The sequence below is a fragment of the Rhipicephalus microplus genome, unplaced genomic scaffold, assembly GCF_043290135.1.
Source record: "Rhipicephalus microplus isolate Deutch F79 unplaced genomic scaffold, USDA_Rmic scaffold_14, whole genome shotgun sequence".
Classification (NCBI taxonomy): Eukaryota; Metazoa; Arthropoda; class Arachnida; order Ixodida; family Ixodidae; genus Rhipicephalus; species Rhipicephalus microplus.
Window position 1 is genome coordinate 37810801 of NW_027464587.1, and position 19879 is coordinate 37830679.

At 44.1% G+C, this 19879-nt stretch overlaps 1 protein-coding gene across 22 annotated transcripts in view; it reads left to right on the forward strand.

Annotated features, from left to right (window-relative positions):
* Window positions 1-19879, forward strand: part of LOC119180746 (acetyl-CoA acetyltransferase A, mitochondrial-like) — a 227300-nt gene that overhangs the window by 128251 nt on the left and 79170 nt on the right. For all 22 annotated transcript variants that reach the window (XR_012888681.1, XR_012888688.1, XR_012888678.1 and 19 more), the window contains 4 exons: window positions 4476-4526; window positions 4748-4849; window positions 5673-5820; window positions 19242-19355. Coding sequence is in view for 5 of the 22 variants with exons in the window: in XM_075882992.1 (XP_075739107.1) it covers window positions 4476-4526; window positions 4748-4849; window positions 5673-5820; window positions 19242-19355 (415 nt within the window). In the remaining 17 variants the exon portion in view is untranslated. The remainder of the gene's footprint in view (window positions 1-4475; window positions 4527-4747; window positions 4850-5672; window positions 5821-19241; window positions 19356-19879) is intronic.

A 19879-nucleotide genomic window follows, 5' to 3' on the forward strand; every position in this document is an offset into this window, starting at 1 on the left:
CATACAGTGCGCTGAAACGGATCACTGACATCAGGAAAAAAACATGGCATATCTACGTAGTGAATCATAATGAGGGGGTGAAGCGATGGGTTTGTTGGGTGTTAGCGTAAAAAACACGTAACATTGACACTGCAGCATATATAGGAGTGACAAAGCAGTGTACAGTTATATACAAGGTTGTTGGTGGTAAATGGTATGTAGTGTTGAGTTGTGAATTTCGTTTTGCTCTCATAATACTGCTTTGTTGTATCGGATCTAACCTGAAGATCGCAAAAACGAGGTAAGGGCACCTACTTCTGGTGCCCAACATCGTCGTTGGTTGTTTCCAGTGATACGAAATGCATCGCAGAGCATAACAAGAGGTCAGATACTGCTCAAATCAGTTGTCTGTAATCATAACAGTCACCATCTTTGTAATCAATAGCGTCATTGTCATCACGGTTACGGCGCAAGCTAACGGACAAGCCTTCGCAAGATATCCTACAGACTTGCCTACTGCATGGCTCATGACCTCGTAGTATCTTTCTGTGAAACAAAACGCCGTGCTCTCAGTTCCCTCTTCCTCGCCAAGCTTCGTTTCTTGAACGGCTAGGACGTCGATATCTAAGCTTGTGACCAACAGTGGAACTGGACTATGCCAATGCTTGAACGCAAACCCTCTCACACTTAGTGTAGCTATTCTCAGTGACAGAATCGAAGCCTTTATGAGTGTTACACTTATGTCAAGAAGCCCAAGGCATCGTGGTTACCTTTATGCGCTTCATCTGACTGCCCCTCCATTTGTTGGGTTATCCTTGCTTCCTTTTTTTCACATATGGTCTATGGCTAGTCACCTGCAGAAGCATCCCGCTTGCTGGCGTTCTTCGAATTTGCCTTCTCTGTAGGTCTCTTGTTAGTCGGAGCTTTCGGTTCTGGTCTCAGACTCACCTGACTCCCTTGAGACGTGTTTGCAGGTGGCTGCTCGTTATTATTGTATGTTCCGCACTCTCGTCACGTGAACGCTCAGAGTTGCAGTGGTGACAAAACTTATTTTGCCAGCACTTCACAACGTATCTGCCTCGATTTCTGCTGCCTCGTCTGCGTATTTCTGAATCGCTATTTCCTCGACCCGTAGAGGCTCAGCGGCTGACGGGGCCCTCACGAGTGCTGTCAAGTACTAAGGAGGTTTCATTTCCTTGTGTGGCAGTACCAACACTCGGCATCTTCCATCTGAGCTGTGCACACGACGTGCTCGGCGACCACCTCGCTTTTCGCTGGTCCTGTGACAGTGACATAGGTGCTAACACAGTCAGCTCTCACGTGCCTGAAACACCTACAGCGGAAGCACCGTGACAGCTTAATTTCGTAGTGGACATGCCCTGTGCCTTGGCAGTGACAACACGGCATCGGCTCAGCAGGCACGACTACCAACGCCAGCTCACCGTCCGCGTGAATCTTATGATGAAGTTCCTCAACCTTGAATCTGCTCTTCAGCTTGAGCAACACGTCCTTGTCATGGAGCATTTGTCAGCCATTTCAGGAACCCGCCATTGCTCTCGGCTCACTTCAACCACCTTCCCGAAAGCCACGAACACCGTTCGTGCATCTTCATCGCTCGTACCATTCAGCAGCCAGTGCAATCAAAGCTTCAAATGGTGGTTGTACGGGTAGACCATGACGCAGCGCCGCCCCATCACACTTAGTTTCTTCAGTGGAAGTAGGCGTTTCGTGAGAGCCGAATCTTTGAAGATCACCGCCCAGAAGTGGTTGTTCTGACATTCCCGTGGGCTGAAACTATCGAGAAGTAGGCCCGTCTGCGTCAGCCCATCCTGCAAATATTAAACATTGTAATGCCTGGCTATCACATTCCCGTGTAAAAACACTGTGTTATAACAAGCTTTTCTTTTGTCACCTCTGGCAAAATAAACTGGCACGCCTTGTCATCTGCGTTCCTGTTCCCGCGGCCCATACTGGCCGCTATCACTGCTCCGCTAGAGCCCATGACCCTGTCATCCGCTTAGCTCGGCGGCCGGAAGCAGAATGTCTGAGCCATGATCTCCCACTTTGCTGAATTTAAAACCATGCCTTTTGTGTTTCTCACTATCATCTCATTGTGCTCTTGGTGAAGTGTAGCAACACATAATGAATGGTTAATTCACGATTAGCTCCTTGAACGTGTAGTTTCTGCATATCCATCATATACGCGGCGTTTCTAACCGGAGAACTGCTATTTTGTCAACGCCTTTACACACCGCCAGCCAGATACCACACTGAAAGCGTTGGTAGGTCTTATAGTATTACGTTTTAACTATGTTTCGCTTTTTTTAGGGCAGAGAAAGAATATGCAAGGGAAAGGAACAAAAAGCTACAAAACAGCAGCTTCACGGTGTTCTTGCTGCTTCGTTTAGCGACGAGTATACAACAGCTACACAAATAAGGGGGAGAAAAAGTACACATTCACGCACTTCTATATGCACATATTTGTACATATACAACATCTGGACATATTCTGAAAAATACAGTAACGCAAAGTATCCGCATCCATTCACATACGAAAATTTACTAATTTTCACGTACACACGTGATTGAGCATATAATAAAAGAAAAATATTTGCTGTACTGTACCTACATATAAACTTAGTTGATGTAGAAATAATACCGCGTATGTACGTAAAACACAAAAAATGATTTTCTTCTGAATTCTAACATTATTCAAAACATCTAAAAATACCAAAAGTAGCTATGCGACGCGCCTGCTTCTTCTAGAGTAACTCTGCATACCCCACTTACTGCCGCCCTTCCAAAAATTGTAGCCGGCCAACACGCAAAACACAACGAGTTTACCGTTTCCCTCTAATGGGGCAGTGGAATCTAGTGACATCATACATGCCACGAGTAGATGACCTTAGCCCACCATATTCCATGTTTGGGAGACCATCAGTTACAATCTTCAGACTGTGACACCGCTTTTTTCGCTCTCACCCTCAACTACTACAGGCTTCACCGGCATTCATGGCATGCTTAATCAATCACACATCATTAATCATGGGCGTTATTCATCAGGATGGAGATGTAGCAATAAGCGTCAACGTAGATGCACGCACGTTAAATGGTGCTCTAGCTATCGAACAACCTACAGTGTATATAAGCTCTTCTATCAATGTACTATAAACACTAAACTACTTGTCTGTAAAAAAAGAGAAAAGTTGTACTTTCATGTTATAAGGATTCTTAGGACGAAGGAATCAAGTGTGTTTTTAATGAGTTCATTCGACATGCAGGATACACACCATGTGGCTTAAGGCATGCATGAGTAAGCATGGCAGAACCGAATCACTCTCATCAATTTTTGCAGTAAGGGCATTGAAAGCGTGTAACATATACAATATGATTGGGTTACACAATACGAAACCAACTACATGCAGGCGCGTAGCCAGAAACATTTTTTGAGGCGGGTGCACCTCTTTGATGTTTCAATAGCACCCCCTTGAAATGGTCATTCTTTGCTCTCTATGCTATGGCGAAAAAAATTTAGGAGGGGAGGGGCATGTGCCTGCTGTGCCACTTCCTGGCTGCGCTCCTAACTACATGCCTGCAAAGTGTGCACAAAAAGCAGTGGTCCTAAACAATTTCACTAATTCACACAAGTACGCACGAGATAGGAGTTAACTGAAATGACGCCTATCTGCCACCCTGTGAAAAAGTGAAAGCGAGAAAGTAATAAGAAAATTTAGTTTCTCTTACAGGTCTTAGCATCTGCGTGTCGAGATATCAAGTGGGTTGGGTTGGGGGGGGGGGGGTCACTAGGAAATTACACTACTGTTATAACAACTCTGTAATAAAATATACGATATGATTATAGCAGACAACGTAATGGAAAGACTTTGTAAATTTCCACAAGCTCGGAGTTCTTAACACGCTCCTAAATGTGATAAGTGTGTTACAGCATGTTGTCAAGCCCTTGCGCACAAGATAACTTGTGTTGCTTCAAAAGCTAGCATGTGTTGTTGTGTGAGCGTGTTCTTGTGGATTGAAGAGCTAGTGTTTCTTGTTGTTGTCTTTGTTATTTTATACTTGAGTATGGAAGTAGATGTCTTGAACCTTCTGCAGTATTGTCGAAATCGTTCGGCAAGCCAACTTCACTTCACGCAAGTTTAACTTCAAAGTGAGAAATCCCCGAACGGTTCAACTGCCACAGGAGTTTCAGTGCGTCTACCTACTTAACAGTGAATGGCTAGAAAAGATAAATATATATCCTTTTCTTACGAACCACATAAATGCACGATTAAAAACGATTATGATAAAAACCCGTTTTTGTTCAACATAACTTGGAAAGTGTGCGCGAAAAAACAAACTAAAACAAATCTAAGCTTTTTTATACCGTAATTTACAAAAATTTGTTAATGTATATTTCATAATTTTTTCAAACTACAAAAATGCAAAAAAGAACGCCATTGTGTTGCCACATCTGTTTCCTTTTGCGGCTTTAATTGCAGGATGGCATCGTACATGACGGCATGACGGACGCCTACGACAATATTCATATGGTGCGTAGCATTTTCTTTCTGCTCTGTAGCACGTGCCACAAAAACTCTTGAAACAATTCCTGGTTATGACGGAAAGCCTGCCTGGCTCCGCAAACACAGCGCGAATGTTGTTAAGGTTAGTTCTATCATGACCAGCTGTCTATAGCATTAAGGTTTGTTGTGGTTTCGCAATCATGAAGTCAAGAGTGAGAACGTAGGGCTTATTTCTTTCAAAACCGTAGGGGACTTGCGCTGAGCAAACTGCCAAGAAGTACAAAGTGTCACGAGAAGATCAAGACAATTTCGCAATAGAAAGCTACAAAAGAAGCACAGCAGCTGCAAAGGTATTACCACTCTTTTGTATTATTTCTGAGACAGTGTTGATTCCACAGTGCCCTATTTATTATTACGTGTGTTGTTTGAAACAATTATCAGGCATTGAAAGCACTACGATAGAGTTTCGACTTACTGGCTGTCTTTTATCTGAGCAAATATATATATTTTTTAATTTTGATGCAGACCAAAGCAGCGCTAAAAAAACGGTGGCGTAAGCAAGAAATATGCGCGACATGCGTTCAACTTTCGACTACATTTAATTAAATTAACGTTAAAGTGTATAGTAGCAACAAGCGAAGGTCATCATGTTCATGACACAGCCAGGTGATATAAAATATGTCAAGACATTTTCATAAACACCAAGTCATGGTCACACATTAAAGCGAACTCGGCTGCCTAGAATGCGAAGGCAATAGAAAACGTCCGAGATTAGAGTATCGTATGAAACGGATACTTTTACAACGCTTCATGAGCTCTATTTCGGTGAGATGCCTCTTTCTGTGAGATGCGCTTCAACCAAACTTTTAAACATGAGCTTATGTCTTCTCTGATTTAAGAATAAGCGGACATTGCGCGGTATCACGCGTTGCCCTTACCGGACATCAACTTCAGTAATGCGTTATGCCTCAGCTGGAACTCAACGTGAAGATGAATGAGCCCGTAAGCCAGCACACACAATTTTTACCAGAGATAGCAGTTACATAATGGCATGTAGCGTGAAGCCTGCGCACTGTTTTCACCCGTACAGAAGCCAGACGTGGCCGTCAGGCTATGCTTTGACGTGTGAAACCTTATGCAGGTTGTGTAGTAGAATGTTGCGTTCATTGACAGGAAGGTATTCTCGCACAAGAAATCATACCGGTAACGATACCGGCAAAGTCTGGAAAGCCCGACGTAGTAGTGACGGAGGACGAAGAATACAAGCGTGCCGATTTTGACAAGTTCTCAAGCTTGCCAACACCTTTTGTCGAAGAAGGCGGTAAGTGCTTGTCCCCGGGAATCTTTTATTAAAGCTGCAACTGTCAAATAATACATTTGCTTACCTAACATTATTCTACTTAGTGTCTGCTTATCTTGCTTGGTATCTTGCTTATCTTGCTTGCTTGGTAGGGATTCATAGTCAACCAAACACACTTAGGCCGTTTTTGACTCGTATATCACCTATACACGGAGGCGCTCTTGTGGTGGTTTTCCGAGACTTAAATGGCATATCCCAAAAAAAGTCTTGCATAACGTCATTAGCTTGCCCTTACCCTTAGGATCTGTCATGAAAACCTTACGATCCGTCATGTGCTCCCCATACCTACTTTTGATTGCCCGTGGTATTTGTATATGAGCGATAGGTTACTTGACGTCTGTGTCAACGTAATAACCACATGAGTAGCCTTTGCAAGTCTTAACATGAAAGCGTTACAGAGCTCGTGCCGGATACAATCGTGCACTGGCGTTGACAACGTTGTCAGTGAGCTAAAAGTGTCTATTTAGGCCGCGAATAAAAAGTTGATTTAGAGACTGATTGAACCCAGACAGTTTTCATTGTAGTAAACAAATCAACCACACAGCCACACCAGTGCTTGAGACATCTTAGAAAAAGCACCCTACACCAGCACCGTGTCGGGGAAACGCCACAATGGCAACAGGGTTTCGTATCTACTTCTAATACAAATTGAATAAAATTTAATAAATATTTACTACATCACATATAACAAAGTGTCGCTTATGTATACGCACATGGCCACTACTTAAGATGTGTTCATCATCGCACCATAGCGTGCATATCGTTGCGGGAAAAGTAATACTGCTTTCAAACGGGCACCCGTGAACACCTTTCAACTCCTTCGTCTTTACGACAACGAAGATGTGGCCCGTGTCACACGGTCTCCTTTATGCCAAGGAATTCCAGCGCAGCTTTTCGCAAAGGGAGTTCGGTGACCTTCCTTAGCGATTGAGGCAAGTACTTTTGTTCTTAGTAATCTGTAGTTACTGAAAAAACTTCAAACACAAAACAGCCGCCATCAACACAGTAAAAAACTTTATCACTATTAAAATTTCTTTCACTGCATAATCACTTACAACCTGGGTTTAACGAAAATGAAATACGCATACAAATGTACTTACTCTAAACGCCATGCTTCGCTGAAAACCACCATATCGCCATTTTTAAAACGTTTCTCCGCGTCCCTGCCAACATGCCAGCCATCATATCCGTGCGCAACGTGGTGTTTACATTTCTTCAAGTTGTTGGCTTCTTACTGATATGCTCTTTATTCTACTTCAACTCTGCCAATATTCATAGGAGTGGTTGATGCGGGTTTGCTTTTTTCTTCGTCGATGCCGGTAGTCGTGCCGGCACTATGCGAACTGCTGTGTGACCCATCAGCCGCAAGTGCTTCGTGTATACACCGAACGCAAGGTCTGTGCTCATCCGGTAATTGTAAAGAACGTTGTCATGTACGAGGTAGCGCAACGCCAAAAAGCACGGCGACAACTATCAGTGTGGCAATCGGCGTACGTAGAAAAAGCGCGTACCAAAACAAACGTAGAGTGTCGCTAGCATTTCTGTCAGCAGTGCTACCAACTTGTTTGCAGGTTTTAGCGTCTGTGATAAAAACCACAACATGTTTCTTGTTCTGGTGTAAGCAAATGATAGTTTATATAATCACACGTACGATTCAAGATGTTTTCAGAAGTACTAGACATGATATCTATTATGTGGAGACGGTGCTGCAACGCCTCGCAGCTTTTGTCTAAAGTTTGTAAAATGGTCATGTGACATGGGCCTAACTCTATCTCCGTCAAACTCCCTAGGGCAGTTTTACGTTGATGGAGATTAACAGAGATTAGTGGTGGCCGTGTGAAAGTAATATAACATCGCTATTCTAACGCAAGTACCGTGGTTATGTTGAGCTATGCGCTAACCTCTGTTTTCCAGTGCAGTCATGGTGCTTGGCAAGCAAACAATACGGGAATAACTACTAAAGTGATGCAAATACTTCTGTGCAGTTTGTAACGCATGCCTACAAGCTAAATATGTGGCATAGTCTTGTTGATTGCTTCGCATCACAGTGACCCCCCGATGACAGTGGGATCTGTCAGGATTTTTTCACAATTCCGGGGTGTTCTCAGAGCCTTGATGACGTAACAGAACTTCGTTAAAGAATTTGAGTTCAAAAAATACGTCAGCAAAATTCACGCAATCCGATAATGTTGTGTTCGAAGCTGTTTTCTTTTATTAGTATTAGTTTAAATTTTATAACAGAGAGAAAGTGAGAAAGGCATTTATTTAAAATAGCTATATTTAAGTAGCTTTCTGGGCGAGGTGGTTCAATATGAAGAAGAAACGCATCACAGTGAAGAAGAAAAACCACACAGTACCAGCGCTTGTCCTGTGTGGCTGTTGCTTTTCGCTGTCTTCGTGTGGTTTTTCGCTGGTTTCTTCTATTCACAGAGATCATATATCTGAACGCACAGATCACATATACCAAATAAGAACATGCCGCGCCAGAACTAACTTTTTTGTGTTAGAAAACCACTAATCAATGGAATAGTCTGCTTTCTGAGCAAGTGTGCGTATCGTGTTGGCGCGTATGGGCTTCTATAAGCGCACACAGCACCTTAGTTATTAGCAAGGCACACACCCTGTTTTGCCCTCTCCCAACAGCAGTATATTAACCACTGTCAAGAAACAACTTTGTTCACTCTTCGGTTGCTGTCCCGCTGTGTCACTTGGGCAGCCCAGATGGCAATACATTGTATCAAAAGTGGAATGGATGACCACTAAGCCACAGGCTGCGAAGTGCCTTAAGGATGGACTACCTCAAGCCACCAGGGCCACTGGGCGTATCTGGAAACGGCAGAAGACACTGGCAGTCTTCCATACTATGGTTTGATCTGTTTCTTAAAGCAACAAGCCAAGATCTGAGGAGGCAAAGACAGCGATCCTGCTGAGCATTGCTGGCGAAGAAGCAATAGAACTTTATTACAACTTCTTGTTTGCTGACGAAGCACACAAGCACGATTACAAGACAGCAGTTGCAATGTTTAAGGCATACTGTGTGAAAAAGTAGAACAAACATCAGGAAGGATACGTGTTGAGAACACGCATACAAGCGGAGGCGAAACCATTTTAACTATTTCTACGAAATATGAAGACGCAGGTGGCTCATTGCGACTTCGGTCACTTGGCTGATGGCTTGGTGCAATGTTAATTTGTGTTTGGCCCGAATTTGCCACGACTGTGAGTAAAAGTCCTCAGAAATAAAAAAAATGAGCCTGGAAAAAGCCACTAGTATGTGCATGGAGGCAGAGAGAGCAGCTCGTACGGACTACGTTTGGAAAAAAAGGAAATGAAAGCCATCAGATATACCAACGCCTCCTGTATTTTATCAATGCCAGCCAAATAGATGCACACAATCCAGCTGTTCACCCCCATTTCCCCTAAACGTTTCTCAGCTCTCTGCCATCGCTTAGCTTTCAGGTGTGCTTTGTGGTCGTGGCGAAGAGAGCCCCTCATGCTGTGCCTCATGATGGAATTCATATGAAGTAAATTTTTGTTCGCTTGTGTACAGATCCGTGGGCAGCGGCTTGCATTGCTCGTGTTCACAATATTGGCAGCCACGCTGGCTCTGTGAAATATACGGTATTTTCAGATAGCATGTCGCCGTTGATGGCGCTATGCGGACAACCAATAGGGAAGCGTCCCTGCGACATTTCTGCATGCGCTGCTCTGTGACGCTGCGGCGGAATGTCTCGAGCCAGAAAGAAGCAGTATGAAGGAGCGAATCTGACAGTGGTATGATATTGGTGGGAGAAACGCGTCTATCGCATTTTTGTGAGAAAGGTGCTTGGACGCACGTGTGACGCGAACAGCGCGACCCCATATGCAGTGTCGCATCATGACCACTCGCTGAATTAAAGCGGACCGACGTCTCCCTCTGAGAAGCGCGCGTTTGCAGTGGCATTAAAATAAAGGAGGCGTTGAATAGACACAACGTCCTGAAGTACTACCACATTTACGCAGACATTACGAGATAAAGGAAAAGCCAAGTCTGCCAATGAGGGGAAGGAAGAATCGGAAGTAATCACGATAACAAGATGCGGTCCAACAATGTCGAAGTGTTACCGGCATGGCTGACCTCACGCTACAAGGCAGTGTCTTGGACGTAGTCCTAAGCAGTGTCGGTCGTGACCGCGACTGGCAGCTTAATACCAAATTAACGAACCAGAACAAAACATTCAAAGTTGACACTGGAGCTCACGCAAATCTGATACCATTTTCTCTGTATCGCTTGTTAAGCGTTGAAGCTCTTCAACATAGTAGGACTATCTTGTGTTTTTACCGATAAAACATTACCAAGCAATTCAGAACATTTTCAACACCGGTGGTGATAAATAACTAGCAGGGCTCGGTTCGGTTCTTCACCAAACGAAAGGGTCAAATAAGCCACTCTCGGCTTTGAAGCTTCTGACCGCTTTGGTCTAATCTGGTTCGCCGTCAAAAGTGCTACCATGAGCCCTGCAAGTGATGTGACCCTAGAGTCCCCCGAGCTCTTTCGCGGAACCGGATGCCATCAGTGGAACTAGAATGTCGTGCTTCGCGACGATGCGCTTTCCACCATTCAATCGGCATGAAGAGTGCCCCTCTCCCTCCAACAGCCACTGCACGCGGAGCTTACCACGATGGAACAAGAAGGCATAATCAAGAAAGTCAGCTGTCACACAGACTGTGCCGGTCCCTTCTGACGCCCGTTGGCAATGGACGCTTGTATACAACGCATTATTACTGCAATATTTCATGTTGTATTGTGAAGCATGTATACAGGATGCGTGCGTTTGGGAAGCTTGAAAGATACTTTCTCTGCATTTCGAAGCAGAGGAAGTTCTTTTCACTGTTTTCTGAAGCAGAAGTGTGGCCGTGTGGTTGAACATCTGCTTGCCACGCAAACAAGCTGGGTACAATCCACACTCTGCCCCAAACAACCCTGGTTCGGTCCCCACTCTGCACCAAGTTTTTCTATCATTTATTTATTTTATTTGCATCGTCCTCAATTTTTAGGTCACGCATAAGATGATGATGTATCCCTCACAACCATGCACACCAATAGCAACGCCAGAATGTCTGCGAAACGAGCTCTTTAACGATATCGCGATAATAAAAAGACTATCCATTGACCCCCATGGAATCATGTAACTATAAAGAGAGAATCACGACCGATTATCATTTCATTTATTCATGCGACAGCTTTCCAGAGTATTCAGCACTCTCGAATGACTGGATTTCGCTGCGACCCTGCCAGGAGACCTGCAAGACGGTATTTTAGGAAAAGTATATCAAGGTTTCTCGAGGTAGTAAGAGCAAATGAATGTGATCGTCATGATCAGAAAGGACAATGCTCTTATTAATTGATATGTGGGAATTAACGTCCCTAAAGCACCACATAATTATGAGAGACGCCAAAGTGGAGGGCTTTTCACTTACCACGGGGAAAGTGACCGATTTTTGTATGTTCCTGCTAAGAATTATCTGTGCCGTTTCTGCTAGGTTTATGGCGTTATGCAATAAGCCGAAATAAAGGCGAATAAATGTACTTGCCGATTTTGTTTAATTAATAACATTAAAAAAACTTACTTGCCCCAAGAAATTTCCTTCACAAAAATTGAAATTTCACATTTTATTTTGAAAACGAAGCGACATTACCAACAAAACTTTTTTGGGAAAATTCCGAAATGTACTAAATTTTCAATAATTACTGGGCAGAATTATTCAGAAGAATTGCAAAATTCATTTAGTTGTCTCTGAATTACAAAAATTGCATCATGCATAGCGAAATATTAACGTCCTGAGTTGGTCCTTCCCAAGATTTGTTTTTCAAGAAAAAAAATTCACATATATATACTGGATACCAAAAGGGAAGTATCAAATGCACCATTTGAAAGGTACATTTGACAAAACAAATGGACGCTTTGAATACGTAACGAAAATTGGCAAACACAAACAATTAACTATGTTCGCAACAAAGGTCAAAATGATAGACTTATATCTTCAGAGTAAAAAAAATAATGGAAACATGAGCTGTGCAAAATATGTAATACAGTGGAGTAGAACAGGAGTGAAAATAATGAAGCCTTTAGCTCAAGAACTTGTTGAGCTACAAATTGTTAATTCAGGCAGGTCAGTGTGCCAGGCACTAAAATATTTTTGGCCATGACGCGCAAATGAACGTTGCATGTGCGACTGAAAACGTTCCTTTTGTGTTCAATTTCGTTCTCTTGGTAGCAATTTTTACAGTTGAGCCGTACGTCCAATCTCTCAGACTTGTACTGTACACATGTTTGTGGCCGAACTGCGGAACTTACTCGCGACTAGCTGCCGATTTTCCCGGCTGATCTGGTGAAATTTCCTCGCCGGAGCTGAACTCTGACTTCGCCACCATGTTGTCTGAGTCTTCACTGCGCGAGAAGTCCAAAATATTGCCCGTGGAAGCGTCCACATCAAGCGATATTGCTGTTTTCCGAGCGCGCGTTGTTACGGACGTCCACGCCATCACGCGGATCACGTGTGCTTCAATATTTGAATTCGCATGCTCTTTAAAAATCGCCACCCCGCGGTAAAAAAGCGAACCCAACAAAAAAAGCAATTATAGTGTGTGTAAAATCGTTTAGATGGCAAAAGGAGTCCCGAAGCGCGGTATTTGTGCAAAAATAGTGGCGCAAATTCATCGGTCACCGGTGAACGATGCCTAGTGGCTTGGAAATGAATAATTTTGTCTGCTTATGTGTGGCGTGCAACCGGAAATAAGTAAATCAGAAGCGGAATAGCGTAGTAGTCAAGACGTACACTTTCTGTGTATTAGGGCAGGGTTTCAAATCCAAGCACCAGAAGGAAATGCTTTCTTGTTTTATTTATACCGAAAACATTATCGGTCTGACCAGCCACTCGTGGCGCTAAAAGCTGTGCAAGCGGGGCTTTAAGCAAACGCCCTACAGGAGTTTCCGTTCCTTATCTAGGGATAGTTTTCTATGATGCAATCATCGGCCGCATGTCTTAGCTAGTTTTTCGCTGTGGTAGGTGACTATCACAACTACATTTTCGGGAATTCTGTGATAACTAATATTTTAAACACTGATAGCTTATTTTGCAGTTTCTGAGCCTTGAGTAAAACTTGTAACTGGGCAAGTTCGTTCATAATGCAAGGTAAACTGGTGTGCGCAAATACAGACAACGAAACAGAAAAATAAAAGACAGGGACAAGCGCAACTTGTCTTTTCTTTTTCTGTGTCGTCGTCTGTATTTGTGCACACCAGTTGACCCTGAATTCTGAGCCCTGTTTCGGGCATGACCACTGCATGACCGTGCGACAGGAGACAATCAATGGACGACAATCTGGGCTCCCAATATGCTTAAAATACGTCATAAACGAAGAAGCATTTGTGGTTTTTCGGAAAGCAAGCGTCGGCAAGCGACTGAGCTAGAAACTGCTCGAGCAAACGACAACGCAGAAGCCTGAGTGAGCCTGGTGATCGGCCGCTTGCAACAGTAACCTAAAGGGATGACCGAATTGTTTTATGGAATAGTTAAGAATAACCGTTTGTGGGTGCCGCAGTCAATCGCTATCACTGAAGCTTTCTTTAGAAGGGAAGCGTCTCAACTCTCACTATGTCCGTTGCTATCGTAGCTCCCCGGCGTTCCGAAACACAGAAGTTACGCAGATCGTCTCCAGGGTGTATATAGCGTGCAGAGGGTTCAAAAATAGACGGAACTCTATCATTCGATCTGCCCATCCATCCGTCCGTCCGAGTATTTGTTCACATCCATCTATGCAGCCGTCTGACCGTCTCTGCATCCGTCTATTCGTTCAAACATCTGTCCGTCCTTTATACCAGGGTCGACTTCACCGTAGACATTATGGGCCTTAGAACATAGCTTCGCTCCATAATCAGCATTTACTTCGTAGATGAGCAGCCATATTTTGTTTCGTATAACGATCTGCATTTGTGGCACGCTTTACAAAAGACTGAATGTTGTACTTATACATAGCGTCAGCCAGCGTACCGATTTGAAAGAAGGTCCTTCCCGCATCTCGTCGACGGACAGTCAGGATTGCAGAAGCCTATCGACGCTCATTTCCAGGGTGACCTAAATGAGATAGCAGGTTTTGAAATGTAGAGCTCGTATTTTACGTTTAGTTTCACAACACAGTGGCAGCTCGGGGTACCTCACGAATAATATATGCTTGAATAGAGTCATGTCTGTGTACCTCCTGATCGTACTCATTAAAAAAATTGAGTAAAATATTAGCGGGATTAAGACAGTCATGTACAGAACGAGCCGCGTTTATACCCCTTTCGGAGATAGTAAAAAAAATATCACAGCATACCCAAAAGGTGAATGATGACGAGTGGGACGAAGCAGACTTACACGCATGAACGAGCGCATCGACATAACAACGGACAGACGGATGGACAGACGCACGGAAGCACGGACAGTCTGACGGATGTTTTGTCCCACTCATCATCATTCATTCCGTGGATGTGCTGTGGCGCTGTTTTTATTGACATGCAATGCAATTCAACTGGCTACTACCACTACTACAACAACTCGGGACATACGACCCATGGCGTAAGGAGCTTCACCCTTGAAAATTCTTTTACCGTTAGCAGGTTCTGATATTTAGTTAAGATATTTTCGTATTGTTGTTTGTTTTTTCCGTTGTATTGAATTACGTAAACCTATTTGGCGTACTCGTAATTTTACTATTCCTTTACCCACCTTTCTCGTAAAACAAATTATCTGTTGTGTCTGTTGAAAAAGGGTCCTTCTGCATTCCCAGGATTTCGGATCCTCTCTCTCCTCTCAGCTGTAAATAAGTACTATGTAAGGAACTTGAACAATTTTGAACGGAAAAGAAATCTTTTTTTCTAGGGGATACGGCCGAGGTGATGTATTTTGATATCAACGACATAAACGGTTCCTATAAATGCGACAGAAAAAAGCAAGTTTCTCTTGTAGGCTACCATATTACTAAGAAGGAAAGAAAATAACCGCTAGAAAAGTATAAGAAACGTTATTAGGTGTAATTGTAATGCAAATGCTAATAAAGAAAAGTGCACGAAAAATTAACTTGCCAACGGCAGGATTCGAACTTGCGGTGGCAACAGGAAGACAAGCCCGTAAACTAACACTTCCCTCCTTCATTCGTTGCGAGTGTCTCCTTTTAGCAGACTTGAATCCTTCAGGTAGTACGCGAGTGATTATTAGTAAGCTGCCAGTTCGCAATAACATTATGCGCTACACGACAGACGCAAATAGGCAAAAAAAGGTGTTCTATACTTGCCCAATGGTGACAAGCGGCGCTGAGTGACGATCGCACGTTTAATGGCACATATATAGCCTGTAATATGGTTGGAGGGACGATCACCAGCGTATCTCAGAGGTAGAGCATCGCACACATCCTTCGAAGGTAGCAGGTTAAAATTCTGCTGATGGCATGTTGCGTCGTCGTCCACTTTTCTTTTTTTCATACTGTGATTACCATTGCCTTTATTAACATCCCTAAAGGAGCTCTGAAACACGTTTTTGAGCAACCATGAAACTAATTCACTGAAAAAACGTATTGGCTAACAAATTCAACGCCGCAAAAATTTTAAGAATGCGTCCAGTACGAGCGGCGTTAAAGATTTGTCACGCACTGCAACATCATTATCTCTTCTTTCGTCCTGATGCAAGGGCTGGAAGCTAATGGGAGGGGCAAACAAAAAACGTCACGTGCGCCTCGTGACCTTGAGCACTTCTTTTTCTCTCCGAATACGCGGCTTTTCTGTGTGCTTTTTCATGGCCTTTCGGCGGCGATTTCTGTAACAGCTGAGTGCACCATTTTCAAATGATTCAATGGCTGTTAAATGGGCAATCTACGTGTGATTTTTGAGCATCTTCTTTCATCCGTAGAAAGAAGATAACGTGATTTTGGCTGACTTTGATGACTTATTGTGAATTCTATGCCGCGTGCTGTGCTATAACATTTGGCTCGCGTGTTCTCGGGAGCCTCTACTACCGATCGGCAGCGTTTTCTGACCATGCTCAAAAAGTGTTGCAGGGCTCTTTTAAACTGGCATTTTAAACTGGCATTTTTGTGTGTGTGTGACACACACACACACACACACACACACACACACACACACACACACACACACACACACACACACACACACACACACACACACACACACACACACACACACACGCACACACACACACACACACACACACACACACACGCACACACACACACACACACACACACACACACACACACACACACACACACACACACACAAGAATGCCTATAAATCTGTGATCTTCGTGTTTTTACAACAAGCTAACATCGATTCTAAGCGACTGCTCGAGTATTCAATTGCAAATGTTAACAGCAGCGCACTGATGGTAAGAGAAAGTATCAAAACTCATTGATAGCAACGAAATGGCTCTGATATAGACTATTTCTGTCTTCTTATAATCTCATGAGTATTTTGTGTTTGCTATTTTGGTAAACAATATCAAATGTTGTACGTCAAGACTCTTTGCATTTTGTGTCAAGTGTTCTGTCTCGCTGATCTACCTATGTATGCATTGCTGGGACTCATGTGAATGTTCGTAATATACGACCTTTTTCGAAGTGTGGAGCACTTTTGGAGCATGGCGGTGGTATATTACCGTCTCTTGGTGCAGCGCAGGGAAAACGACACACAAAATTGTGAAGCAAGAGAAAAAAGTAAGAACAGAGAACGAATAGCCACAAAGCAGGAAAGAACAAGAATAAAAAATAATGACTCAAGAAAGAAATGCAGTATATATAAATAACGAGAAAAGACAAAAAACTGGCATTGAAAACAAAGAGAAGAGGGAAAAAAGCCAGAAACACAGAAAGCTCCGAGCTTCCTTCAGTATCGGCCCACCTAGAGGAAAGCTTCCATAAATTTAATCATTTCGCGTAATTTTTATACAATAAATCTTTCTCACGGATCAGCCCATCTGATTTACATTGCTGCTTTCGTTTCAACACCACTGGATGACAATACTTGAAATGTATATTTGTAACTGTTTCAATTACTTGGTCTATACTTATAACACCATACGCATCTTTGGCCTGCTACATAAATAAGAAAACATATATTGAAAAAGAAAAAAAAATATGTGGCAGCTTCATTACTGTGAAACCCGAAGAAGCGCATAGAGGACCCAGTAGTTTTTGTTAGTAGAGTTGCCGCTGCTACATTTACCAAAGCGTCGATGACGCCAGTGTTCGAGCTACGCATGTAGCGTTTCTCTGGTGCAAGTAGAATCTTGTAAGGTTTATCGCCTGCCTGCTTGCCACGGCAATTGTGACGCGCATCGTCTGCGTCATCAAAGCAGCGCCGACGCTATGCTGGGGGGGGGGGCGATAAGTTTTAAAAAAGAGAAAGGAAAAAAATGAGCCTCGTAACTGTCTCTCAGGGGAGGACACCTCAGCAGTAGCTCACGAGGGATCGCGGTAAGGAGGGATTGAAAGGATAGGGGGGAATAAAGGTATAGATATAGAGAGAGGCGCAGGGACAGCGAGACCACATACGGAAATGAGGAGAAGATAGGAAAGGTGGACATGGTTGCAGGAGTCCGAGGACGGGGTACCACTTAGCGAGGGCTCTTGTCAGCGTCAGGAGATGGCATAGGGCGAGCCAGTCGGCCAGAGCTGCACTGTCGTCGAAGATCGCGGAGGCAAAACCGGTCGGTACGAAATCTTGCGAGAGTCCTAACCTAGCCGCGTATAGACGAGAGCACGCCTATCTCGCACCCAGGCACCTTCGGTGGTATACCTTCGCTGCCAGAAACGCCATAATTTGTTTGTAACTGTTAAAGCACGTCTCGCTAGCATAGCATGCAGTGGCTCTAGGAGTCGCAAATGCGAAAAAGCACCTGTTCACGCTGCGCCTGCTTATAAAATGTCATCTGGGTACTACTGCGCTGTCATCTGATGCGACAACAACCAGCGCAAAAGGAAGAGATTGCTGAGCACTGCCTGTGAAGTTCACAGCGCATCGCGGGAATCGTGCTGGTCGGTGCGGTCTTTTGCGATTGCACAGATTTCCGTCCACAACGAAAAACGCTGAGTCTGGCCGCCCTACAGAATATAATCACAATCAGCTGGAAAAATTACGAGCCTAGTGAAGTGCACGAGTAAGAATACTTACTGCATTTATTCAAGCGAGACTCCAGCTGTTCCACTTTGCAGCAGCGATTTGCGTGCAGTATGCCAGTAGTATGCGGCACAAAACTATTGCCACGCTCCTTCGCAGGTACATGTCAATAATGAATATATGCATTACGACTCACGCGTAGATAGACGCACCGCGCATGTTTAGTACAACTGTAACAGCCTACTATCGCGATGCATAGAGATGTGAAGGGCGCGGAAAGTATGGCTTTCTACTCTGTCGAACTGCGACATCGCTTCACTGTGACTAGGCGAGTCTACATGTGCTTTCAGCTGGCTTCACTGTAGCATATAAAATATTGTTCCGGCTGGCCCTTTTGCACCGCGTGTGTGCTCCGAGTGCCCGGCAGAACTGGCAATTCGTACACATGCAGTGCGTAAGTTGGAGCCAGATTCTAGCGTTGCGTTGGCGCTGGCTTACAGCACAAATTCTGCCTTGTCACAGCCAAGGTACGCCGTAGTTAACACTTTCCGCTGTTCATGTTTCTTTCAGTCGTATAATACGTACCTGCTGAAGTTCCTTCCGAAGTCTGCAATGCTTGTGCTGCAGACATTCTGGACTGTCGAGGAAGGTCTCCTCGACGTTTCACAAGAATTCAGCACAAAATTTTAGTAGAGGAACAGCGTGAAACATGCAAACAGCCGGCCTCGGTTGTGACGTTTCGCGTTTGATTTGCAGAGCGTCTGCTTGCGTGGCAGTTGAGGGTGTTGCTTGGCCGCGCTTGCAACAGATGGCGCCACGCGCTTTTCAATATGACAGCAAGCCCTGAGTTCGTTGCGTTCTGCTGCACAGGAGAGGGCATGCATTCACTCACTTGGCGAGAAGGTAGCTCCCTCTGTTGTGCGTTCTTGAAGTCAGCCACAGAGTTTCGAAAAGATCATCCAGTGATTTTCGTTAATTACTACAAATACATCTGTGTCATTTCTGCTTATTATATTATTTTAGATCGTGTTCATTTCTTTTCAAACAGTTCTGAGCATGGCTGCCTTTGTTAGGGCCTCTATTGAACGCTTTACTGTGAGCGCGATCACATCACGTGACAAGCATGGATGGATGACCAGCCCGGTCACCGAATTGTTTCGCAGTTAAATATTCTAGAACATATAATACTGGAAGTCGTGCTGCACTTACCGTGGCTTCGCTCTCTTGCAGGCACTATCACGGCTGCAAATGCTAGCGGTCTTAACGACGGCGCTGCGGCTTGCGTTTTGATGACCCGCCAGGCAGCCGATCATCTCGGGGTGAAGCCCCTCGCAAGGATTGTCGGTAAGTTTAAGTGCGCTACGAAGAAACATTAAGATATTAACTTCAGTGTGGGTAAGCGATGTTAAAGGGGTACTGACAGAAAATTCGCGGCCGAGATAGTCTTCAGAGTTGATTCCCGTGAACAGTCGTATATCATCTGCAAAAAAATCAACTTCGAATATTAGTTGGAAGATATTTTACTTATGTTTGAAGTTTGCGTTAGCGCTCAGCTCCATTGTCTCATTGACACCGTCGAAGGGGACCTTTCAGACACCCCATACTTCCCTCATGTCACCACGACGCACTCAATAAAACATGTTGACGTCATACCCACCACTTTTCTTTTCCTGGATCATTTCCGCAGTCTACTTCTTGGTGGCTCGTCGCAAGTGCGTGGCCCTTTGTGGTTTGGTGACGTCGCAGTCCCGTTTGCTATGCGAAAGTAATTCTTGAAGCGGGCCGTGCAGAAGTGTTCACTGTTCCGTGTGCTGACGTTGTCGACAGCTGCACACACTTGGCGGTGATAGTTGATTGATTGATTGATT